This window comes from Pseudogymnoascus verrucosus, assembly GCF_001662655.1.
Source record: "Pseudogymnoascus verrucosus strain UAMH 10579 unplaced genomic scaffold scaffold_12, whole genome shotgun sequence".
In the NCBI taxonomy this organism is placed as follows: Eukaryota; Fungi; Ascomycota; class Leotiomycetes; order Thelebolales; family Thelebolaceae; genus Pseudogymnoascus; species Pseudogymnoascus verrucosus.
Window position 1 is genome coordinate 264,030 of NW_017263663.1, and position 23,365 is coordinate 287,394.

Below are 23,365 nucleotides of genomic sequence, written 5' to 3' on the forward strand. Positions count from 1 at the left end.
CCATGGCTTCCCTCATCTTTCTATCAGCCACTGCACGCCTTGAGTTTCATAAACATATTTATATGTACGGTTCAAAGTTAACTACAAGAAGATAGCCCCATTCATCCCGCCCATGTTTCGTCACCCGACACTCAAGGGCAATCAGTGATGCCATTCCACCAGCTACCCTGTGGCATGCTCATAGACACTCTAGCTAACAGTGATGTCAGCAGATCCGCTGCTCTGGTAACCCTCACTGGCAACAATCTGGTAGTCGTGCGAACCCAGGTTCATGCCGAGCGCAGCCCATGCATTGAAGTGAGCAGCGGTGTTCACGCTACCGCTGGTGCGGTGGCTCTGGCGGACGGACCAGTACTGCTGGAAGGTAGAGGTACCTTCAATGGATGGCTGGTTGGTGCGGGTTGTCTCAAGGATGTCGTAGGTTCCACCGTCGGTGGTGACCGTGCCCTTCAAGGTTGCGGCGGAGGAGGGGTCGTATGAGCCGTAGCTCTCGACGATGTAGTACTCGATCAGGGGGCTCTTGGTCCAGCCGTAGACGGAGAGATAACCGTTGCCGTTAGGGTTGAAGCTTCCGGAGTAGCTGATGGTCCTATGGTGCGGATTAGCTTATTTGTCTGACGGTAGGTTGCGAGAAGAGGTTCTTCTTCGGACTTACCTTGCGCTTCCTGGGTTCCATCCCTTTCCACCGACAAAGTTGCCGGCATTGCCTGACCAGGTGACACTGTATTCACCACCAGCCTTGTTGGTGTAGGTCACATCGCCGGCGCCATCGGTCCAGAAGGAATAATAGAAGCCATCATGGGTTCCGGTGGAGCTTGGCGTGCTGCGGGCAGTCATAGGTAGGCCGCTGCGCTTGTCCGGGATGACCGAGGAGATGACTCCAGCGACGGCCGAGGAGGCAAGAATGAGGGAGGAGAAGGAGACCATTTTGAAGATTCTAATTGCTTGGTAGTGTTGGTTTGCTAGAGGATGCTGTTGGTGATGCCTCCCTCAATTGAGCGGGCTTTCCTTTCCTTATATACATCTTGCTGCATCACGATTGTCTCCATTCAAGCTGGCTCAATTGCCTAAAAGGCATGAGGCCTAATCTACCCTTGCCGGGGCTGGCTCCCCACGAAGTAAAGAGGACTCGATTTATCCATTGTCTGCCGGTAGTCCGTTTATGTTGCATCGGGCGTGACCAGTGCCGATCATCACTACCGGACTGCCTCTATTTAATATGCGGGGTGGAGGGGGTGCAATCTATATACGTCAGCTACCCCAACTCCCCTGAAACACGCCAATAGGGAAGGATGACGTTGGAGATCCGCCCCTGAAGGAGGCTGATGCCGAGAACTGAGGAATCCAAGAAACTTCTAGTCGTGATCTAGCGGATAATAGGATAAATGTTGGAAGTTTAGTCGTGTAAACCAGCCCCGTGCCGTAGTGCCGATATGGACGAATGGTGATGAGATTGGGTTTGGTGTGTTGCTTTAACACGCATGAATGAGGAAAGTATCAGGTTGATCGGGTGGGGCCTTGTGCGTCTTCCCGAGTCTTCTTTTCAGTGGCTCGCAAGGCGGTAGGAAGGTGGGGTACTGTGTGATATAAAGATGTAGAATTTAGGATAAGTTATTAGCATATTCTATTCAATGATGTGATGGCAAGGAGGTTGCCGTAGTTGCTGAAAGAGCAGTATATCACAAATATATCTCACAAATAGATCTTGCAATTGGTCGCTTGTTTTACATGGGTAACTTGCCGCACACTTTCTAACCCTTCTGCACCCAACCCCATAGCCATAATTCTCGAAGCTGCCGTCTTCATCTATAACATATGGGAATATTCGAATTGCCTTCTCAGTACATACTGACATAAATTATAATATGAAGCGTTACATACGCCACGGCGTTTCCAGTATCGCGTACGATAAGCGGTCTGGTTTACAACACGAGCGAACGTGATGTGGCCCGCCGAATTCGGAAGTTGGTGCCTTGAGCTTGGTTTCGCTATGAAGAAAGGCAACAGCAAACTCATCTCCATATACTTACTACATAGACCCTAAAATGAATCAAAAAATCAGTTAACACTTTATGGCTACTTAAACTTACGTCGAACATTTGCGTTGCGCGTCGCCCCGTCAGGCCATGTCGCGGACACCATTCAAGCCATATTGGAGGCCTGTCGGAGGGCCTATATTGGGAGACCCAACGGAACCTTACTCATGGGCGTTTTTTGCCGTAGCACAGATCGGCGGCCGCCACCGTCCTGTTGCCGTTGTCTCGAGCCTAGTCGACAATAGCAATGAGGACGAGACAGTGCTACGAGGATACCCTCTCACTGCGGCATGTCATCGCGTCATTACTATCTTCTCAGACCAAGCAAACCACCGCGCCATCCGCGCCGAGCTTACTCTCGCTTCTGGATATTATGTGAGAGATGGCAACCGCGAGTACAGCCCAGAGCTGGTGGAGCTACCGGACTTCAACCGCAGGGATTTCAATCCCAGCGGTCGCAGAAGAAGCTGGTACCATACCAGTGTGCGCGAGTTTCCCTTCATCTCGGCTTGTCTTCTTCAGGGCGTCGCTTTTGACACCGAGCAAGAGCTCGCGCGTCCAGCATTTCCGGAACCACTTGGCACGGTATATCGCGACACAAGCATTGAATGGGGAATGGTGGTCATTGATATTACCAACTTAGATGCCATTAGCTATGGTATTGTCGGCTTTAGGGTGGGACCTATGACCTTCATTGGGTCACGAAATCACGAAAATCACCCACCAGATTATGATGGTATTGGCTTCCACTTCGTACGTGGCACGCTCAGGGTCATGGATGAGGTGCGGCCCCGACGTGCCATGTCTGCAACTGAGTATATGACCGAGTTCGACCATACCTCTTCGACAACGAATAATATCGACAGGCTAATAGCCAAGGTGCCTCTGATTAATGTGTCTGCCATGGATCTTGTCTGGCCGCCCAGTATAGAGGAAGACATTGAAATGTTACTAGGCATACTACTCGATGCCAATAAATCCGTATTGGACCAATACCAGGCTACCACAAACCTAATACAACGTGTTTTAGAGTTAAAAGAGCCTGATATATCCATTTTAAAACAGGTTCGCACCATGCCTCACTTCCAGGAGATATTTTCTCGTGCCTTGTTGCAAGACCCAGCTCGGCTTCTCACCATGCACTCGTCTAATCGGCTTATTACAATGGCGTTTCTTGACGGGGAGCATCTCAGCTTGGAACAACTAAGCAATCTTCCTGTGGAGGCTATTTCGGCTATCCTCAGTGCGCCTAACATGGCTAAGGTCACGTCCATCAGTATTTGTATCGACAGAGTTCAAGGCAAGCCAGCCCAGCTTGCCCACGCACTATCACAAGTTGAGAGGCTTCGTAAGCTCTACTTCCTTCAAAGTCCTATCCGGGACAGTGATGCGCTAAGCGAGCAGCTGTTTGTGGAGCTGGCAACCTATCCTCAGATATTACAACGCACAACTGTCATGTTTGCGGGCGCCTATTCAGCTGCCCAACGTATGAGGTCCTGGCTCCCAAGTTCCCCGACAGCTAATGGGGTCCAGGTGGCACCCCTTGACATCTTTCCCGTTCAGCAAATTCTCGTATTAGACCAAATGTATGAAACGAAGGATCGTATCTACGTCCACTTAGGCGATGCACTCCTTAAGCCAGAGCGCTTTGCCGCCGGCTTCTTAATCTATATACAATCACTACTAACATCAACGGACGAATATACAATTCAGCCACTGAATCTCTTCAGCTTCTCTAGCGCCCCATCGTTTCTTAATGACGACCCAGAAACTGCAGCCGAGATCAGCCCAATTCTTGCTGAAAGCTTTTCTGTTCCTGAATCTATGCCTCAAGGCAAAAATAGCAACAACCCATATCGTCGGCGCTGGGCACAGATGCGCGACTTAGACCCCAAGGGCTGGACAGTCATAGTGTCGCTGGAAACCCACAGTTCTTCTCGCGCCCTGCGAGCCCCATATGCATGCCACTGCATCCGATACGCGTTTATCCGTGCGCTCCAGCAACCTATCGTAGTCAATCAGCCTCGTCTAATATCGCCAGGCCCGAAAGAACTTGAGGCAGTAGGGCTAAAAGATTTTTTGGATGCCATGGGAGCTGAGGTGGCTCATGACGTTATCGATCGCCGCATACAGCAAGTTGGGGAGAGAATAGCCAGAAAACCTTATGAAGGACCCCTTTTCCTCAAAGACCGTATATCAGTGTTACCCCAAGACGATGCGGCGGAAATTCTTCTAGGCTTTCTTGAGGACACTGTAGAAGTAAGGAATATTCTGAGTGCGGCAATGGAAGAAGACTCTGAAGATGAGCGTCGCGCCTAGTTTGATCACCTTGCAATTGTATTGTAGACGATATATTTAACCTATCCTGCACTGCAGAACAAAACATGTATACAGAGTTTCTCGGGGGCCAGGTTAATGCTAGCTAGACGGACGGTAGAATCTATATGCATGTGAAATAAGTCAGTTGATGTTGGAATGAGTCGTATGCTCGGTTCGGCCGCATGTTTTAAAAAGTTAGCCAGCCCATGACCTACTAAAGCAGTGGATGCAGACGTATATCGAGTCCTACGGCTTCCGCTAAATTACTTTGTTTCAGCGAAATTAAAGTGAGTCCGAAGGTATGAGTGACCTATTCGATAGGTACGTATGACTGGGTGGTGTCATACTTTGTTGTAAAAGGATTGTAAAAGCAAAGCGGCAGGATGGTAAAGATGGCAAGGACGGCTACACTATAATACGTAGACAGCCCTAGTGCCCATTTACAGGTGAGGCATGTATTTCGCGATTGCCATCTCGGCAGTTTGTCCATGTTCCGCAGCTCAAACGGCTGGCTGTACGGATTCTGTTTAGCCGACGCGAGAGCATCGCTTCACAGCCTGATTGTGCTCACTTCGCATCCAATCGTAGGCACGGTACCATGACGGATACAAGATAGGAGGAGCGACATGAACTCAATCAAGGCGGATTCAGCCGCATCCACTGATCTAATCAATCCTTTCATTCACTATCACCGCTGTCTCTCCCCTTTTCTCCCCAACTACCCTCACTCCCCCCTCCCAGATCTCCACTTCCTCCCTCCCTCCCGGTCCCCACGCAGAAAAAACCACCTTCAACCATCTCCTCCCTCCCCCCCTTCCAACCGCGACCCGACACGCCAACTGATTCGTCCACACCAACCCCAAACTCGGCGTCTTCATCCCACCCACCTTCTCCCAATCTTCCCCATCCCCCCACCCCGTAAAAAACCTCATCTGCCCATCCAGCGTCAACCTCTCTCTGCGCCCCTGACTCTCTGCCCACGAGCCCCGCGGAGGACCCTCCCCCACACTCAACGGTGCGAAACGATCAGCAACTTGATTTGACACCACCACCGCAACGCTCTCACTCCTCGCAATGCCCCTTAGCAACGCACCTAGCCCCACTAGCTCCGCCGTCCGGCGCGCCATATTCGCGCCATGCGCCGCCCCCCCCCCGTCGCCGCGCTCGAACTCGGCACGAAAGTTTGCGGCGACAGAGTCGATGACTACCAGCCCGACGTTATGGCGGCGGATGGCGAGGGGGAGCTGGAACCGTAGGATGTGGTCTTGTGTCTCGAGGTCGCGGGCGGGGATGGTGAGGACGCGCGAGAGGGAGGTGTCTGCGAGGATGGGGTGTGCAGCGCGGAGCTGGGCGAGGCGGGTGGTGGGGAGGGAGGATTCGGTGGTGATGTATATTGCGGAGCGGTTGAGGCCGTGAGGGGATGGGAGTTGCACGGTGAGTAGGAGGAGGAGAAGGAGCTGGGTTTTGCCAGAGCCGCTGTTGGGGTTAGTTATGGCTTGAATTCATGGGGGTGGGGTGCTACCTTTCGCCGGTTACCTCGGTGATATATCCTGCAGGGAAGCCACCGCTCAGGAGACTATCAAGGTTTGGATCGAGGGTGCTGATCGCATCCCACTTCTTCGAAATCTCGTTCCCCCTACCTCGGAGCGAGGAGTGCGACGTCTCTAAGTCGTCGCCTGTGAGGCCGAGATCACGCTGGATAGCCTTGAGGACGTCGGTGCAGAGTCGCGTGACATCTTCGACGGGTATATTTGCGCGCTTGGCGAGGGCGGCGGGGTCAAGGGTTAGGAGATCAGTTGTGCTGACGCTCTGCCTCTCAAGTGAGGGGAGGAGATGGGCATATGGCGCTGTAGGAAAGGCGGGGAGAATGGACGAGAGGTCAGTCATGGAGGCATCGAGAGTAGTATTGCCGGGAGCGAGGTTTCCTTTGCTGCGCCGGAGGGCGTGATCTGCTATCGCGGCTGCGACTGTGCCGACGACTTGACGTGGACAAACCGCGATGTGGTGGCGCGTGAGCACGTGATCGTATTTTGGTTTTGTGCTAAACTACATTAGTTGGATTTGAGCTTCGAGCTGTAGTCTACACAGATAATATTTAATCTTTGTAAAAGCGCACTAGTTCGAAACATCCCTAACCAAGCTGTGGTTTGCTATAAAGGTAATAAATACTCCCTATCAGATAAAGTTGTTAAATTTGAGGTTTTAATGCCTATTAAAATTTATGAGTTTTTCCGTTATTGTGTGAAAATGATAATATAAGTGACACCCAAAATTATGAGGAGACATGTAAAACAGCACTACTTTAAAGAAACTGTAAGTGAAATAAATGCTATTATTTAGGATTATAATTTTCTGAACGGGTTGCTTCAAGACAGCCAAAAAGATATTTTCCATATGCTTAAATACTGGCATCAATTATCATATCATAACCATCCCATCTGAGACTTTTGGGCGGCACGAGTAACCCTCTAGGTTCTCGTGGTTTTATCTCAGATATCCCAACAAAAATATTCATACATCGTATATTTCGTTCTCTCATTGATTTCAAGAGTCGAGCCATCAATCCTTTGTTTTATTGTTAGCGGCCAGAAACATCCGGGGAACCTTCATACCAACCATCAGGTCGTGCCTCTGAGCTATAGCCCCTGAGACGCCTCCGCCTTTCATACACCACCTAAACCCCGATGCTCCTTCTCCTCTCTCCACACCTTATTCTCAATCTCCAAGCTTTTTTGCACCCACTTCGTCGTAATCAGCGTCCACACCGCCGCCCACCCAAACGGCACCGTCCACCCAATAACATACGCGGCATTCCTCGACAGCGTAAAAATCATTGCCGTCGACGCCGTCGCAATCGCCAGCGCGCCCGTCGCCCAAAACAGCGTTAAGCGATGCAACATCTTCCGAAACGGCTTACTCGCCATATACCTTAAATTCAGACGCTGGCGGAACTCGGTACCCCCCGAGCCATCAACGGCGCATACGTCTTCGATAAAACTGTAGACGCCCGGGCGCAGAGGAACGCCGGCAGGGACAGAGGATATGCGAACGGGAGTGGGGATGCCGAGGAGGCGGAGGCCATCGACGAGGGCAAGCTCGAGGCCGAAGGCGAAGACCATGCTGGGGACGGGCATGGCGAGGAGGCGGATGGGGGGTTCGCGGGGGATGGTGCCAATGATGAGCTCGATCATGACAGCGATCCAGGCGAGCGAGAGGTTCCAGTGGAACCAGTCAAGCTGGGTGGGATTAGGTGGCTGTAGAGTAGAGGGGTGGGGGGGTACTCACATACCACCGTCGTGCGCCGATGACACGGCAGGTGGAACCTTTTTTCCATAATCGGCGGAAGCGGATGAAATACTCGATGACGGAGACTATCCCTATAGCTCCTGTACTGATACTGAAAACTGCCTACATATTAGTTCTTATCCCCATCCCCACAATAACAAAACTCACCTGCATTATGCGACAAGTGTGTCCCATACCACAGCCCGAAATACAACGCGAGAGGCATACAAATACAATCGAGGAAGATCAAAAACCAGAAAATAGCAAGGCTCCATTTGCGTGTTCGAAGGGAGTAGTTAAGTGGCGGTGGTGCCGCAAAGTTAGGGTCGGTGTAGAGGACCTGCGTGGGGGCCTCTACGATTCGCGAGGACGCGTGTTCGAGGAACCCGCGTGTTGGAGCGACCGCATGAAGGGATTCCTCGGTTGATGGAGGTTTATGTCGTCGTTTCGTGAACCAGAGCATTGTGCGGGGGTTGAGAGGGGCGAGGGAACATTGCGGATAGCGTGTCGGAGTTGTTTGGCTTGTGGTAGTTTGAATTTTGTGTAGACAAATTGTTCTGTAGTGTGTGATAAATGACGATGATATCGTGTGACGTCAAGACTAGATTGCCGCTATAAATATTAGAGTTGTGTACCTTCACACTCGAAATTTAGTGTAACGGTACTAATCCTCTTAGTCCGTATGCCTAAGCATGTTATTGGATAATACAACGTTCTGCCCATACAAACGCTATAAGGAGTAGTTGTGAAGTTATACATATTCCATGGTAAGAATGAGGAGCTAGATGAACGGCGGCATTATTAACTTTAGCAGTGACTTACTACACTAACAACCCCACACAACCCCACACTTCCCCATGTTTGTTCCCCATATTCTGTGATGGAGAAGGCGATGCAGCTGAGCATCGTAAGTTAACCATATCGACCGACAATGGGCTGACCACAGGTAAAAAATATAAAGCCCATCGTTGGTTCGTTTCAGTGCCGCTTTCTACCCTTTTCCTCCATTTTTAAGTAAACTATACTCCTGTACTCCTCTCTTATCTGAACGTTTACCCGCACCTGAAACCACATATCAAACTGGCACCATGGCCACATCGGCTCCATCGATCCCTCTCACCAACATCGGAAAAAATGATGAAGAGACCCAAGTCCCAACCGAGTCTCCAGCTATACGCCAAGCTCGTCGGGAGCGAAGACTCGAAATATTCCCTATCCTCTTCGCCGTCTTCCTAGGTTGAGCCATCATCGGAGGCACCACCTGTGCACTTGCCCTTAGGGTCCAACGCGGCATCACCAACGCTGGCGGCCCTGTGAACCCCGGCGACCGCGAGCGCTGGGTGGAAGCAGCCCGCACCAAAGTCTACGACGCCTGTTACAACGGGTGCGATGCCAGCCCGAGCTGCGCCTCTGAAGCCTGCGCTAAGACGGCAGCGCTCAACGTCACTGGCGTCGTCTGTGATGCGAACTTGCTGTGGGATCAGAGGGATAGGTACCCGGTTCCGTGTCTGGAGGCTGTGGCGGAGATATATAAGAGGAGGCGTTCGGGACCGAGAGACAGGAGCACTTGAATTTGCTTATTATGATGATTTTCATTGTACCTGGTGGCGCCCTATGCGGATTACTCGCATGTCGTATCTTCCCGTGTAGTGTTGACGAACGCAGGCATAAAAAGCTGGAGAAGGCACGCCAGAACCTCGCCATCCAGCCGCAAAGGATTCCTTGTTATCGACCCCCTCCACCGCTGCCGACGACGTCAGGAACTAGGACTGGAAATACAACTACGCCATTGCAAAAGAAGGTATCACCACCGCCAAAGGCACCAAAGAAGATGGCACCGCGTAGTCCTAGTTTGGACCAGTTATCCCTTGAAACACTCGTAAATGATGCAGCTACCCCAACACCGGCTACGACCCCATCGTCAGCCAGTACTTTGTCGACGTCAACCGAACCTCCATTGGTGTAGTTCATGGTTCATGGCCGGATGTCGAACTGCTACCATAGCAGGCGCCACACTAAAACAAATATGAATCTACTAGACTGGGTCAACGACGTTTTACCGAGCGTTGTTGGATGCGGTTTTAAATTAACTCATGCTATAGAGGAGGCGAAGCATGATGAATGCATGCGCAAGTGTATAATTTTTACGACGCTGTCTCATTTTTTTCTGTATCCCTTTCTTAACTGTTGCTTTTTGTTTAGATTTTAATGTTTTTGATTTGTATTAGACGAATCTTAGTTGTCTTCTAGTAATAAGAATAAATACATGATTATGTTTAGAGTTTAGGGGCCTCTTAAGATGTTAAGAACTGTAGGAGGGCAAGAACGATGGATGGGAATTCAAGAAGGAAGGAGCGATGGCTAGGAATTTAGGAAGGAAGGGGCGATGGCTAGGAATTTAGAAAGGAAAGAACGATGGCTAGGAACTCAAGAAGGAAAATAACGATGGTTAGGAACTTAGGATAGGATATGAATCTGCAGATTGTGAACCCCTTAATTAAGAGTGACTGATGGGTATTGAATAAAGTGGATGGGTATAACTTAACTTCAAACGGGGAAACAGACTAGTCGATTTAGTTCTTACATGATATTAGAAAAAGCCATAAATAAGCCTCATTACATGTATTTCGTATTATTACCACGGTATAAGAATGAGGAGCTAGATGAAGGCCGTTGTTATTAACTTATTAGTTAGTTTGCTAAACTATTAAGCCCACACCAACCCCGCATTTGTTCCCCATTCTATGAGGGCGAACATGAGGCAACTGAGAATCGTATGTGAGCTAGCCAAATACCATCCGATGATGAACTGACCACAGGCAAAAACTATAAAGCCCCATCCTCGGTTCGATTTAGAGCCTCTTTCTACTTCCATTTATTTATTTCGGCTAGAGTTATACTCCTTTCATACTCGTCAATTTAATCCGCGCCCGAAAAGCGCATATTAAACCGGCACCATGACCAAACCTACTCCTCGGCCAGATGATGGATATTCCCTATATGTGTCCGACCCCACCCCATCATTCCCGCTCGAGCGTATCAGAAAACAAGACGAAGAAATCCAAATACCACCCACCTCCCCAACACCACGCCGATCCCGCCCCGACCTTACCCTGAAAATCCTCTCAATCCGCCTTGCAATCCTCATAGGCTGTGCCATCACCGGAGGAAGCACATACGCACTCGCCCGTGACGTCCAACGCAGCATCGAAACCTCTCGTGGTGCTATGAATTCTAGAGATTACAAGCACTGGATGCATATAGCCCGAACCACTGTCTACGATGCCTGCTACCACGGCTGTAGAAACTGTAATAACCCCAACTACGCCTACGACGCCTGTGCCAGGACTGCAGAGGTCAACGTCACGGGGGTCATATGCGACGGAAACGTGATGTGGAATTGGAAGGATAGATACCCGGCAGCGTGCCTAAAGGCTGTGGGGGAAATCTGCAAGAAAGACATGTTCAGAAGCGCTAGACGCGATCATTTGAAAAAGTTTGCCTATATAGTCCTCACCGTCCTCGCTGACGTCGTTTTTGGATTCCTCACATACGGTATATTCTGGTGTTGGATCGGCCAATACAGAAAGCACAGAGCGGTAAAGGCGCGCCAGAGAAGCGCTGTTTGGCCGAGAGAGAATGGATATGGATATGATCAGCCCCCTCCACCGCCATCAACAATGTGGGAAAGCGGGACTGAAAAGACACCCACGCCATCGAAAACGGGGGTAGCGCCGCCCCTGAAGGCGTCGAAGAAGACGACGGGGCGGCGCAGTCTCAGTTGGGGACAGTTATCGATCGCGGCGCTCGCGACGCTGCCAGGAAAGACTGCTGCGTATCCCTGCACGGGCTACGACGATGTCGCTAACCAGTACTTTGTCGATGCTAACCAGAGTACCTTTGGTGTAGTGAGTGGCTGGATGTCGAATTGCTACAAGTACAGACGCCGTAGTGGCAAGCACTGGCCCACTCACACTAGGAGAAATGTGGCTCCGCTAGACTATGTCAATGAAATTCTACCGAGTGTTGTGGGATGCGGGTTTGAACTGGTTGAGGCGGTGGAGGGGGACACGAATTTGAGGATTGCGAATCCGTTGATTGAGAAGGAGTGGAGGGTTATGATTAGGGTGAATGGGTATAACCTAACTTCGAGCACGGAAACGGACCAGTCGATTCAGTGTTTACATGATATCAGTAAGAGCAAGTAATAAGCCTCGTTATATATCTATTTTATATTATTACCAGGGGGGTTTATATTAATTTATAACGAAATGATCAGATTATATATATCCCTCTCGCAGTATATTACGGACCTTATAACGTATATAACGAAATGATCAAAATTCTATTTCCTCCCATCTATAGCCTATCCAGCCAGACAAAATCGCTTCCCTTAAAATGAATCTGTATACACTCTACCCCCCTCCCTCCCCGTCTAAACCACCTACCCACCCCAATCTATAATATAACCCCCGCCCCCCATCCAAATCTACAACCCCATCATAGCCCCCCCCCCATACGGCCCCCCCATCGGCCCACTACTCATCTGCGTCCTCGAAATCGCATCCTGTTCCCCCTCCGGAATCCCATTAGGGTAGAGTTCCTTTATCCTCGCTCTAGTTTTTGCTGCTAGCGCGAGGCTATGTGTTTCCATATTAGCTTTTCCATTTCGTCCGTTTTCTCCGTCATGTTCTTCTTGGCCTGGGTGGGTATTGGGGAGGGCGGGGAATGGGAAATGGGGAATGTGAAATAGAACGACGAAGAGAAATAGAAAGACAAAGGGCAAACGGAAAGACAAAGAGAAATTGAAGAATCCTCACCTAACAGAATCACCATACTCATCATCATTCCACTTCTTCTTCTTCGGCTTCTCTGCCTTCTCGACCTTCTCGGGTTTCCCAGACATCATCGACATCTCGGACCCATCGCCGTTGAGGTTCTGCTGGGGTTGGGGGCTTGAGATCTTCCTCGCGGGAATGTCGATGTCTGTGCCGTTTTGGATGTCGGCTTTGGCGCCGCTGCTTCGGAGACCGAAACACATGTTGGTGTTAGGATCTAGTGTATACAAATAAAAAGTCCCGTTTAATCGAAGGTGTGTTTTCTCGGGTGCTGGTTATGTATGCCGTCTGTCTGGAGGGATTTCTAGAGATAAATATTGGTTGTGTATATACCTCTTAAACAGTAGGTTTTATAGTTTTCAACTCTCAACCTATTGATTGACTTGATTGACTTGACTGACTTATTGTCCCCATCCTCAAGCAGAATTTCATTCCATTTATAAACCCTCTTAAACCCATCAATCCATCCTCCACTTCACCCATCCATCCATCCCCCCCACCGTCGCCGAAGGATTCCCCCACAGCCTCGCCAGTAACCCGCAATGACGTCCACCAGCCTTGCCCAGCCTCGCGTACACCCCCCCCAAACCCATCACGGCACCGATCATCGCCCGATCACCCTTTTTTATGGGGAAACACCAGCCATCACATGGCGTTTAAGGGAAGCCGTCCTCGCCGTCTGTTCCGCGATGCCTGCGGATCGGTCAAGTCCTCGGGAATAGGGATGGGGATAGTGGGGATTGAAGGATTGCATTTCACTGCCTACCGGTGATCGATCACAGCCTTGTGGGGGGTAGAGAAGTTAGAATGGAAGGCTGTCAAGGTAAAGCAGCACCCATCACGTGCTGTTCATTACGTGGTATAACACACAACCAATCGATGTCACGTGATACAAACCATGTTCACATGATTTTAAACGTGACTTCAAACATGTGATTTAAGATGAAGTCACGTGGGGTAAGCACTACGAGAGCCCCGGGTGTGCGGCAAGGGGGCTCGTAAGGCGGATCAGCCTTGGGTGATCGGCTGCTGGGGGGTGACGGGGGAATGGACTCCGGGGGTTGGGGTGTGTGTGGTGACGGTGTGTTGGTGGCGCGCTGGCAGTTAATAGTGTTAGTAGTGTGTATGCACGAGTTCGATAATGTGGTGGATGGACACGAGAGGGGGGGACGGTGAGATATATATAGTTTATAGGTGGTGATGGGAGTATGGTATGTGTAGTGAATGGTAAACACATGGCAGAAGGGAGTACGGAGTTCGGGGTACATAGAAGCTTCTTAGGTGAGAGACAGACAAGACATATACAAGCATTGCGAAATGCGAGATACGGCGGAGGAATGACAGGGGTACTTCATTCGGTCTGGTCTGGGGCCTTTGACTGTGCCCTAGAGTAGAGTAGAGTAGAGTAGTTGCCCGTACAGATGCCGATCGTTATCAGGGAGGGGGGGATGCTATTGGTTGGCTGAGATGTTTTGTAGGGGTGCGAGGGCGAGGTCGGGGAGTAAGTGAGGATGGATGGGGGTGAGTTGATTTGGGGAGGGGTGTGTAGAGTACTGCACTGTAGATGGGTGTGATGATGGTTGATGGGGGTGTTTGTAGACTGTGTGTAGACTGTGTGTGAGTGTCGATGGGTGTGTTTGTAGGGTTGATATGCTGCGGATATGAGAGGTGACAGTCAAAAGACAAGCACAAGAACATGGTCAGGGTGTGGGACCAACATGCCGAATATTAGCCAAGGTGTACTTGATCGAGACTCTGCCTTACTGCCTTACTGCCTTGCTCTTTCCCACCCCTGTCTCCTCTCTCTCTCTCATCCTTCAGCCGCACCCCTACATGCACGAACACACCACAGCGCTAATCTCACCCCCTCCTACTCCCTCTCCCTCTCTTCTACACGAAGACAGCATAGCACTAATCCCACACCCCTTACACGCCCTGCCAGTCCTCCCTCTCCCTCTCCATCACTGTCTGTCCGTCTTCCCTGTCCATCAACCTCTCTCTTCCCACCCCATCAACCTCTCTCCTCCCACGCCCTCTCCCTCTCACTTCAGCCGCACCCCACACACACGAACACACCTTACGCTAACATCCACCCTACGCCCAAACAAGTCCTAAGAAGGTTAAAAAAGGGTAAGCACGCTAAACAATCCCGCGCCATGACACTCTTACCGATCCAATCACAACACCAGCACCCTAACCCCTAGGACCCCTGATACTGACAGCCCCTAACCTGGCCAATCCAGACTGTCACTCTATGGGCACTCCCTGGGCACAATGTGGGATCGGGCTTTAATTCTCCCGTACACCTGTCAGACAGTTCCACTTATAAACTTGAAGCTGCCAGCTGCCAAGACTCTCTTGTTTTTGCTCTGTTTATACGGGAGGAGCTCTACAATCAAGCGGGAACTCCAATCAAGCTTGGGGATCAGAGCTAGGTTCATGTACTGCCGGATGTAGAGGGTACATGATGCTTGATGGGGGTGGGTGGTGAGATTAGGGACGGGGGGTTGTAGATGATACTCTTGTTAGCTATAGGTGAGTACTTGTTAATCCCATCTTTCCCAGCCTTTCCCACCATCTTCCTCCCTCTTCCTCTCCTCCTCCTCTTCCCTCCACTTCCTCCTCTTCTTCTTAGGGTTAGTTTGGTTTCTACTAACTTCAGCTGTCAGGGCTGTGCTATTTATTGCTGTGCTGTGCTGTACTATCCTGTGTTTGCTCCCACCTTTCCTCTCTGGGAAACCTAAATCTCCACAACTCACTCACCTCACTCTGGCTCAACACACACCCTCGTTTCCCCAATTTTCTTGGCTCTCCTCGTTGCCGTTGCCGTGCTGCCGCTGCTGTCGTCTGTCACAGCCTCATTCTTTTTCTTCCTCTCTCACTCTTCCTCCTCCTCCTCTTCCATCATTGTCGTCGCTGCCTCATTCTTTCCGTTTCTGGATATTTTGACCACCACCACCGCCGCCTCCTCTGACACCACCTCGCACCCCAAGGGACTCGGCAACCCAGAGCCTTGCGCCCTCCCTCTCTCTTCCTCACCACCACCACCACCACAACCACAACAATGGTCCACCTCCCCCTCCTCACCCTCCTCCTCGCCACCACCCTCACCCCCACCAACGGATTCAAATGGACACCCCCCAAAGCCACCCCCGCCGCCGCGCCCCTCCCCTCCATCGTCCCACGCTTCAAGCCTCCGAAACCGACTCTCGCGCCTGACGCGCCGTATGATCTGCTGAACAAGCATGGAGTTGGGAGACGTGCGGAGAGCTCGACGGGGGCGATAACGGCGTATGCGGCGCCGGATGCTACGTGTGGGTATTTTGATGGGAGACCTGGTGAGTAATAGCCTGACCAAGAAGACTGAGATGAGATGACACATGGGATTTGAGTGTGAAGTGGGAAAATTGAGAGCTGGGATATGCGTGTGAAGTGAAGTGGGAGAATTGAGAGATGGGAAATGGGAAAGCTGACTTGTGTGACTACCACAGGCGCGCCACTACATTGCGGAACGGCAGATACGTGTTTTATGTTCACGTCGGCAGGGGGGAATGGGTATATCGGCTGCTGTCCGATTGATGGGCCCTTTGAGCAGTGTGGGTTCAGGACGAATTGTTTAGATGCGGCGGATATTAAGAATGGGACGCTTTGTGATAGTGGGTGTTTGCATGATACCTATACTTTGAAATGGTTTGCTCTCCTCCCCACCTTCTCACCTACAACTTTTTTTTCTAACATACCCCCCCACAGCACCGAATCCACCGCCCCCTACTGCGCAGCCCTCACCTGGCCCATGAACGGCGTAGCCGACTACTTCTGCGACAACGACCGCATCACGACCACCCAAACCCTCTACACCTCCTACCGCGGCCAAACCGACAAAACCTGGTTCACCACCACTATCTCCTCGTCCTCGTTGACCGCCTCGTCGCACAGCAGCACGTTCACCGACGGTAATAACGGGTTTAATGATGCGCTGGGGCCGACTAGCGATTCCTCCTCCGACTCCAGCGCGAACCCGACGGGGGGGACGGATAGTGGCGCGAATGGCTCGAGTGACCATTCTACGAGTAAGAGTAAGAAAACTCCTGTTGGTCCTATTGTAGGCGGTGTCGTTGGCGGGGTCGCTGCCCTCGCGATAATAGGACTCCTTATCTTCTTCCTTCTCCGCCGGAAGCGCGCCGCTGCTGCCGCGTCTGCCGCGTCTGCACCCACTGTCGCCCCGCTACCCCAGGGCGGTGCGCCAGGTCCACAACAGCAGGGTCCACAGGGTCCACCGGCTTATATCGCTGATGCGAATAAACCCCCGTTGAACCCTAATACGAATTCCTATTACGGACCCCCCGCCCCGCAAGCTGGGTTCGCCGGACAATATGGTGGGCCGGAGATGCAGCAGCAGCAGCAGCAGTATGCCGTATCACCGGAGATGCAACAACAACAGTACCCCCAACAACCACCCCAGCAGGCAGGTGGATACTTCGACCCCAACACCGGGACCTACTACTCCCCCGTCCCCCAAAGCCATGGATCACCCAACCCCACAAGCCCTACCACAACAGCCGTGTCCGGGCAGACAAACGATGTTATTAACAGTGCCGGGGGAGTACGAGATAGTACCGCGACGGGGAGCACGGCGGTGGGAGCGGGCGCGTATGGGTATTCGTCCCCTAGACCGGGGTTTAGTGAGATGAGTGCGAATATGGCGGGGGGGCCGTTTCCGAGGGATCAGCATGAGGGGACTTTTGAGGTTGAGGGGAGTGGACCGGTGGTTGGAGGGGGAGTGGGGGGAGGGGGGGGAGGGGGAGGGCAGGGGGTGATTAGGGAGGTTGGGGGGATTGGGGAGTTGGAGGGGGGGGGGACGGGGAGGTGATGTGATGAGGTAGGGGGGGAAACAGGGAGGAGGGGAGGGGAGGGGAAAAGCGGGGAGAGGGGAGGGGTGTAATATGAACGAGATAGCGGGGTTCATGTGGATGTGACTATTCATTTAGTAGCATGATTTAGGTGTATCTATTTCCAATTTATTTATCGCCTCTTTAAACCGGCGTTTTCACTCTCCAATTTTTTTTTTGGCTCGTCGGGTTTAGGTTTAGGTGTTTATGTGAAAGGGATGATCTGGGCTAGGATGTTGGTTTTTTGTTTCTGGGATAGCGAGAAAGGGGGGGGTAGTAATTTGTTTTTTTTTGGCATCTACCCTACTTCTTCAATGCGGTTATTGACTAGTGTTATAGTCTTGGTATCTGCTTTAGTTGAGCGCATACAAGCTCTCGGCCTATCTACTGATTAACTAGCTAACACCCACCCACCCACCTCCTCCTGCTTACTGATAGTCCTATCATCAATGCCGTCCTCTAACAAAAACCGAACACCAGCCTTACACCCTTCCTCGGGATCAAACACGAGATCAACATCCTCCACCCTCTTCCTCCCCTTCCCTTCCCCACCAACCCCTTCAATAACCACCACCCTCCCCGCCACTCTAGCTAATAAGTTACTATCCCATAACCCCTCTCTCCTCCCCTCCGCTCCCGCAAGTAACCGCACCGCTTCCGAACGAATCACCGGATCGCGACACCTCAGCGCGACGAGATATAACGGTCCCAACACACCGGTATCCATCCCCACTTTCCCCCCTCTTCCCCCGCTTATCCCGGTTTCGTCATCTCCGAGCGCGTCTTCCATCTCTATTATCGACCGTGCAAGTGCAACTATACCCGCGAACTGCGGTGTATACGAACTCCACACCTCTTCGCAACCAGCAAGTGACGCGGGGCTCAGAGAGAGCGTCGCGACTGCGTCGTGGAGCTTTAATAACATCCCTGCTTGTCGCTCGCGAGGTGTGAGAGGGGGGTGGGTGGCGAGGTAGGTTGAGAGGGCAGTAGAGTAGCGGGCCTGGAGATCTGCTAAATAGATGCGAGACGTATGTCGATGAGCTTGACCGCGGGGCGAAAGGCAGTAATCATCATTATTGGCGGAGGAGCAGGAGGGGGGTGATGAGGAGGCGGATGACGCGGAGGGCTGGAGGGTGTAAAGACTGTAATTCCACAACTCATCCCCCCTCGCCCTCGCCTCCTCCAACGATGTAAACGCATAATCCGTGCACGGCGCGGAGAAAGGACGTAAACGCGTCCGTCGCGTGGGGAGGAGTTGTGTCGCTTGTGTATCTAACCTCATAACTAGTTCTCGCAGCGCGGGGAGGGGCGTGTAGGGTAGACTCGGGTATGCTGGGCGCTGTTTGTTGGCGTGGGAGGGGGAGTGCGAGTGCGAGTGCGAGTCGGAGTGGGACTGGGACTGTAGTTCAAGGAGCAGGTTCACCCCATTATCCAAGTGCGTCAGCGCCGCTGCGTGGTAGCCGCGGAGGGATTCGAAAATGGTGAAGAGGAGACACGCAATCAGGGTAACATCAACCCTCCTCTCTCCCGCCGGCCTCGTCAAGCCGCGGATTGCTTTGACGTACTGCCTTACCGCGAACTCCCCGTCCCCGTCCCCGTCCCCCCAAGTTCTGGTGTGGATGGAGTTGCTGTGTAAGGCGCCTAACGCCACAGCGGCGTGAAAGATAGAGGGTTCGTGGAGTGACGCTTGCAGGACGTGGCGGGACCAGAATGGGGATGTGAAAAGCCCGCTGAGGTGCGCGGTGGTGAGGGTGCGGAAGGTGTGGAAGGAGTCCTGCTCTGAGGGGGTGCCGGGGAGAAGAGGGGTTGGGGCGTTGGTGATGGCGGGGGAAGGGAGCGGGGTGGGGAAGTGAGTGATGGTATGTGAAGGGGAGTGGGTGATAATGTGGGTTAGGAGGCGAGGAGGGGAGTACCCATCGCACACCCGGCCAGTGGAGAGGCAGCGCGTGCAGTGCGGTTTGGATTCATCGCATTTGACGTGTCTGATCCTACGGGGCGGGTTAGCTTGTATGATTTAGTTAGGGGGGTAGTATATAGGTGCTGGGATTTATAGGGGATTTATAGGGGAGGGTAGGGCGAAGGAGGGTTTAGTGGGTTGGGGAAGTGTGGATGGGGGATTTGGGGGGAGCGTACTTGCAGGTTAGACAGCCTGTTTTGACTTTTGGTTTTGAAGCTCGCGGCCTCTTGGTAGTAGAGGGGGACGGTTTACGAGGCATCGTGGTGGACGCGCAAGCGGGATGTCAGTTTGCAGGGAGACTGCTGTCGTCTAGAGGTGTGTTGGTCATATATCTGCACAAGGGGGTACGAGCGAAGCAATCATGTCGTGATATAGAGACCGGGAGAGGAGAAGAAGGGGAGCATTTTGCCAGATGCTCGGTATATGAGAGAGCAGACTGATTGGGATATCATCACCCCGAACGTATGTAATACTACTGTAGGTAAAGACACAGGAGGCTGTAGTCTAGGGCCGATCCAGGGTTGGGGGGGTGGGCGCTAGTGGGGGGACAGCGCCGATCGTTTACGAGCGGGCCAATCGGGGGTGGGGGATCTGCGGGGGGTGCGAATCTTAATGCTTAGCCACGTCTATGAGACGGTGGCGTTTGGGGAAATGGGACTGTGTTTGGTATGAAACTTTGATGGGGATGTAGATGGGAATATGGATGAGACATTCGTATAGCGGTAGGAATATGAGTTATGACAGAACGAATTATACGCCTGCGTATAGACTCGATGGCTTTTAAGTGGACGTTAAGTTGTGAGCTGAGCTTACTTTCCTTGCCAATGGTAATTTGGTAAATATAGCGTTATTGCGGCGAGAATGGTGATATTCTGCATAGCTGAGCCTTTCATAGACGGGGCCATGACGCGGAGTAAGGCCGGTATTCGAGAATCCCTCTCACCGGTGTTGCATTGCCTGTACCCCGGGCGAATGGTTCGCCGAGTAAGTGTATAAATACTGATCCGTCCCCATGAGCCAGAATCTCAGCAAAGAGAAATTTAAAAAGGCTATGTTAATATCTCGTTTACTGCTTACCTTGACTAGCACTCCTCCCACCGACGTCCGAACAATGACACGCTACGATAACTGGTTCGTCCGATTCTGGAGGAAGGTTTACAACCCCCTCGGCTTCAAGAAAGGCTACAACTTCCCTCTTTGTGAGTTCTCAAACACTTCTCTATATCCCCGCCCACTAACAATCGTAGTCTTTATCTTTGGCGGCGCCATGCTCGGCTTCTCACTCGCCAGAATCTCCTACCTTAACATCAGCGGTGACGCCCCTTCCTCTTTCAAAACCGGTGCGGTCACTGGGGAATGGTTCTGGTACCAGTCAGGAATCCACCGCGTTGGAATTACCCTCCATCTCACTACCATTGTCCCTGCTGGCGTCCTCATGGTGTTCCAATTTGTCCCCATTATCCGCTACAAAGCCATTCTCTTCCACCGCATCAACGGCTACCTAATTATTATCCTCGCAACACTTGGTAACATCGGAGCTATCATGATAGCCCGTCGCGCGTTCGGTGGAACTCTCGCTACGCAATCCGCTGTTGGTTACCTCGTCATTGCTACCACGATCTTTATGGCACTAGCATACTACAATATCAAGCGGTTGCAGATCGACCAGCACCGCGCGTGGATGTTACGGGCCATGTTCGCGCTCGGCACAATCATCACCCTACGCATTATCATGGCTCTCGCTTCAGGAATCATCTCATCCATCGGCTCCTACTCCACCGTCATAAACTGTGGGGAGATAGAATTCATATACGCCAACTCCCCTGCTGCATTACAGAGCAGGTACCCAACATGTGTGGGCGGTAATAACACGGATGTGGTCGTGAAGGCAGATATCAATAGTCCCTTTGGGGAAGAACAGAAGGCGAGTATGGTGCTGACGTTTGGTATGGCGTGGTGGGTTGCTATTGCGATGCATGCTGTGGGAGTGGAGGTTTATCTGAGGTTGACGGCGGCGGAGGGGGAGAGGTTGAGGGGGGTTAGTTGTGAGATGCAGAGGAAGGCGGGGATGAGGAGTCCGGGGAGTGCGGGATTGACGGGGGATCGGTTGGGGGATGTTGGGAAGTGGGAGGCTCCGAGAGAGACGGCGTGATGGGGGTGGAGATGGAAGGGTTTGTATGTTAGACTTGGATATTTCGTCATGTTAATTATTTTTTGTCTTCGTAATTTAGATCAAAACAGGTTTTAGACCACTGGACATTTAATAGTCACCAAACATAAACATATATCGCAGATTAAATCAAATACATTAATTAAATCAACATACAGATCTTATCGAGTTATTCAATCCTACATTTGATGTATGTTGGCGGCGTATACGCCTGAACCTGATTAAGCGCCTAAAGGCCGACTATGGCCACTCCGCCACTATCCATCCCCGTAATTATCAAATCCGCCCGGTCTCTTCAAGGAGGCCAGGCATATATTCACAAACCCACTTCTTCCAGGCAGTCGCGAGACTCCCGAGCTGCCCGTATTCACAGCCCTCCCCATATTCTATAAAACTTCCTCCGATTCCGCCAACTTAGCATCATGTATAGAACCTCATCCAACACGCCACTCACCAGAAAACAAATATACTATACTCGCACAACTGAAAGCCTATATTCAAATCTCACGCCTATACCCGTCGTTATGGATGCGCTATCCACCACTGCCGCGCTTGCAACAACCGACCTCCCTGTGGACATGCCCGCGCTCACGGTAACGCCGATGGCAGCGCCAACCAACCCCACCGCCGCCCAAGTGTCAACGATAGACTGCCATATCTGCGTATGCATGAATAGGCGGAAACCCGCGTGGAAACAGGCCGGGCCGTCGAAGATGTGCGTCCTCTGCGTCCGGCAATATTGCACCGTGCACGCTGCACCGGTGGACAAAGTAGGCGGGGAGGATGTGTGCGAGATTAATCATGAGACATATTACTGGAAGCATGAGGCTAGATGGGGCGAAGGGGTCCATGCGACGCTGTACGATAGGAAGTGTGATAAGTGGGCTTCGTGTTGAGAGGGTGGAAAGCGCTGTGGCGGACGGAGAATCACATTCAAGCTTCAAAATTTCCAAGTCAAAGGCCATTCATAAGGCAACCGTGATCCTACTGAAAGGCAGCTATGTTGCTCTTTAAACGCTCTGTAGAACTGTATGTGAGATCAGTACCGGTGCTATACCATATAACCTCTGGATGCAATTTCTAGTACGAAATTTTATCTCCGTTCCAGTTCCAAAACCCGCCGGTATTCTCCATGTTGAGCTTCTTGATGATAGATATCATTCCCTCCACAGACTCGTCAATATCTGTGTCCCCGAGCCAGCCCGACAACTTAGTCTTCACCCATCCCGGACTTACAGACATGACTGCAACTTTGCTTCCCTTGTTTTTCAGGTCCATAGCAATCGTTTGAGTTTCCTGGTTCAAAGCGTGGTGACGAGAAGGTAGGAGCGGAATGATATGGCGGCTGCGATGGCGGGCTTGCCATACACGGCCGCGTGTTCACCGAAGACGATGACTTTTCCGGGGGCGGAGACCATGAAGGGGGCGCCATTGGCGAGGAGGGTTTGCGATGCATAGCTAGGATTGTACTGTAGAATGCTGGTATTAGAGGGTTAGTGGTTAGCTAGTAGAATACAGGTTCAAGCCATCGAATAGTGCGCTGTTGGAGTCGGTGGAGGGATAGACTGTTGAAGTTGAACTACGAGCTGTCGAAATCGTTTCGATTAAGTTATCCTTATCAAACTGAAAACAAAGGGGACGTGCATGATGCTGCAGCACGATACGGTTGCGCCCCAGCCGCGCAACCATATCGTGGTGGTGCAGCAACAGCACAGTTAACCAACTCTATAGTTCATTCGCAGTTGTTGCCAGTGCACTGGCGTAGCCAAAGACCATAACAGGCCATTATCACCTTTATAAGCACTGTAGCACACATAAGTGCTTGTAAAAATTAATGGCATATTTCTTATCTTTATCTTTGTATTTATATC

At 51.6% G+C, this 23,365-nt stretch overlaps 11 protein-coding genes across 11 annotated transcripts; 6 read left to right on the forward strand and 5 right to left on the reverse strand.

Moving 5' to 3' along the window:
• Positions 1-64: 64 nt before the first annotated feature.
• Positions 65-1,756, reverse strand: VE01_03113 (uncharacterized protein). The gene is made up of 2 exons (XM_018272611.2): positions 656-1,756; positions 65-589 (listed from the first exon to the last, which is right to left on the reverse strand). Exons 1-2 carry the CDS (start codon positions 925-927, stop codon positions 190-192), a joined length of 672 nt encoding a protein of 223 aa, XP_018131993.1. The 5' UTR covers positions 928-1,756; the 3' UTR covers positions 65-189.
• A 170-nt stretch (positions 1,757-1,926) lies between these two features.
• Positions 1,927-4,488, forward strand: VE01_03114 (uncharacterized protein). The gene has a single exon (XM_018272612.2). It carries the CDS (start codon positions 2,127-2,129, stop codon positions 4,353-4,355), a length of 2,229 nt encoding a protein of 742 aa, XP_018131998.1. The 5' UTR covers positions 1,927-2,126; the 3' UTR covers positions 4,356-4,488.
• Positions 4,489-5,283: 795 nt separating this feature from the next.
• Positions 5,284-8,103, reverse strand: VE01_03115 (uncharacterized protein; the record flags this gene model as incomplete). Its single annotated transcript, XM_018272613.1, has 6 exons — positions 5,284-5,287; positions 5,337-5,831; positions 5,878-6,396; positions 7,098-7,591; positions 7,641-7,759; positions 7,809-8,103. The coding sequence occupies 6 exons, from the start codon at positions 8,101-8,103 to the stop codon at positions 5,284-5,286; spliced, it is 1,926 nt and encodes a 641-aa protein (XP_018131999.1).
• Positions 8,104-8,728: 625 nt separating this feature from the next.
• On the forward strand, positions 8,729-9,606 carry VE01_03116 (uncharacterized protein; the record flags this gene model as incomplete). Its single annotated transcript, XM_018272614.1, has 3 exons — positions 8,729-8,802; positions 8,920-9,132; positions 9,306-9,606. The coding sequence occupies 3 exons, from the start codon at positions 8,729-8,731 to the stop codon at positions 9,604-9,606; spliced, it is 588 nt and encodes a 195-aa protein (XP_018131996.1).
• A 991-nt stretch (positions 9,607-10,597) lies between these two features.
• Positions 10,598-11,848, forward strand: VE01_03117 (uncharacterized protein; the record flags this gene model as incomplete). The annotated part of the gene is made up of 1 exon (XM_018272615.1): positions 10,598-11,848. One exon carries the CDS (start codon positions 10,598-10,600, stop codon positions 11,846-11,848), a length of 1,251 nt encoding a protein of 416 aa, XP_018131997.1.
• Positions 11,849-12,129: 281 nt separating this feature from the next.
• VE01_03118 (uncharacterized protein) lies at positions 12,130-12,989 on the reverse strand (the record flags this gene model as incomplete). The annotated part of the gene is made up of 2 exons (XM_018272616.2): positions 12,461-12,989; positions 12,130-12,280 (listed from the first exon to the last, which is right to left on the reverse strand). Exons 1-2 carry the CDS (start codon positions 12,679-12,681, stop codon positions 12,130-12,132), a joined length of 372 nt encoding a protein of 123 aa, XP_018131991.1. The 5' UTR covers positions 12,682-12,989.
• A 2,063-nt stretch (positions 12,990-15,052) lies between these two features.
• On the forward strand, positions 15,053-17,348 carry VE01_03119 (uncharacterized protein; the record flags this gene model as incomplete). The annotated part of the gene is made up of 3 exons (XM_018272617.2): positions 15,053-15,816; positions 15,970-16,168; positions 16,229-17,348. Exons 1-3 carry the CDS (start codon positions 15,543-15,545, stop codon positions 17,346-17,348), a joined length of 1,593 nt encoding a protein of 530 aa, XP_018131992.1. The 5' UTR covers positions 15,053-15,542.
• Positions 17,349-17,758: 410 nt separating this feature from the next.
• Positions 17,759-19,816, reverse strand: VE01_03120 (uncharacterized protein; the record flags this gene model as incomplete). Its single annotated transcript, XM_018272618.2, has 2 exons — positions 19,501-19,816; positions 17,759-19,355 (listed from the first exon to the last, which is right to left on the reverse strand). The coding sequence occupies exons 1-2, from the start codon at positions 19,581-19,583 to the stop codon at positions 17,759-17,761; spliced, it is 1,680 nt and encodes a 559-aa protein (XP_018132119.1). The 5' UTR covers positions 19,584-19,816.
• A 520-nt stretch (positions 19,817-20,336) lies between these two features.
• On the forward strand, positions 20,337-21,476 carry VE01_03121 (uncharacterized protein; the record flags this gene model as incomplete). Its single annotated transcript, XM_018272619.1, has 2 exons — positions 20,337-20,523; positions 20,572-21,476. 2 exons carry the CDS (start codon positions 20,337-20,339, stop codon positions 21,474-21,476), a joined length of 1,092 nt encoding a protein of 363 aa, XP_018132118.1.
• A 431-nt stretch (positions 21,477-21,907) lies between these two features.
• VE01_03122 (uncharacterized protein) lies at positions 21,908-22,390 on the forward strand (the record flags this gene model as incomplete). The annotated part of the gene is made up of 1 exon (XM_018272620.2): positions 21,908-22,390. The coding sequence occupies exon 1, from the start codon at positions 21,917-21,919 to the stop codon at positions 22,388-22,390; it is 474 nt and encodes a 157-aa protein (XP_018132117.2). The 5' UTR covers positions 21,908-21,916.
• A 405-nt stretch (positions 22,391-22,795) lies between these two features.
• ERG12_1 (Mevalonate kinase) lies at positions 22,796-23,183 on the reverse strand (the record flags this gene model as incomplete). The annotated part of the gene is made up of 2 exons (XM_018272621.1): positions 22,796-22,973; positions 23,011-23,183. 2 exons carry the CDS (start codon positions 23,181-23,183, stop codon positions 22,796-22,798), a joined length of 351 nt encoding a protein of 116 aa, XP_018132116.1.
• Between the last annotated feature and the right edge of the window lie 182 nt (positions 23,184-23,365).

Coding starts and splice junctions, on each gene's coding strand:
- VE01_03114 (XM_018272612.2), top strand. CDS start 2,127: ATGTCGCGGACACCATTCAAGCCATATTGGAGGCCTGTCGGAGGGCCT.
- VE01_03113 (XM_018272611.2), bottom strand. CDS start 927: ATGGTCTCCTTCTCCTCCCTCATTCTTGCCTCCTCGGCCGTCGCTGGA. Junction 590..655: donor TGGAACCCAGGAAGCGCAAG/GTAAGTCCGAAG, acceptor TCCGCACCATAG/GACCATCAGCTACTCCGGAA.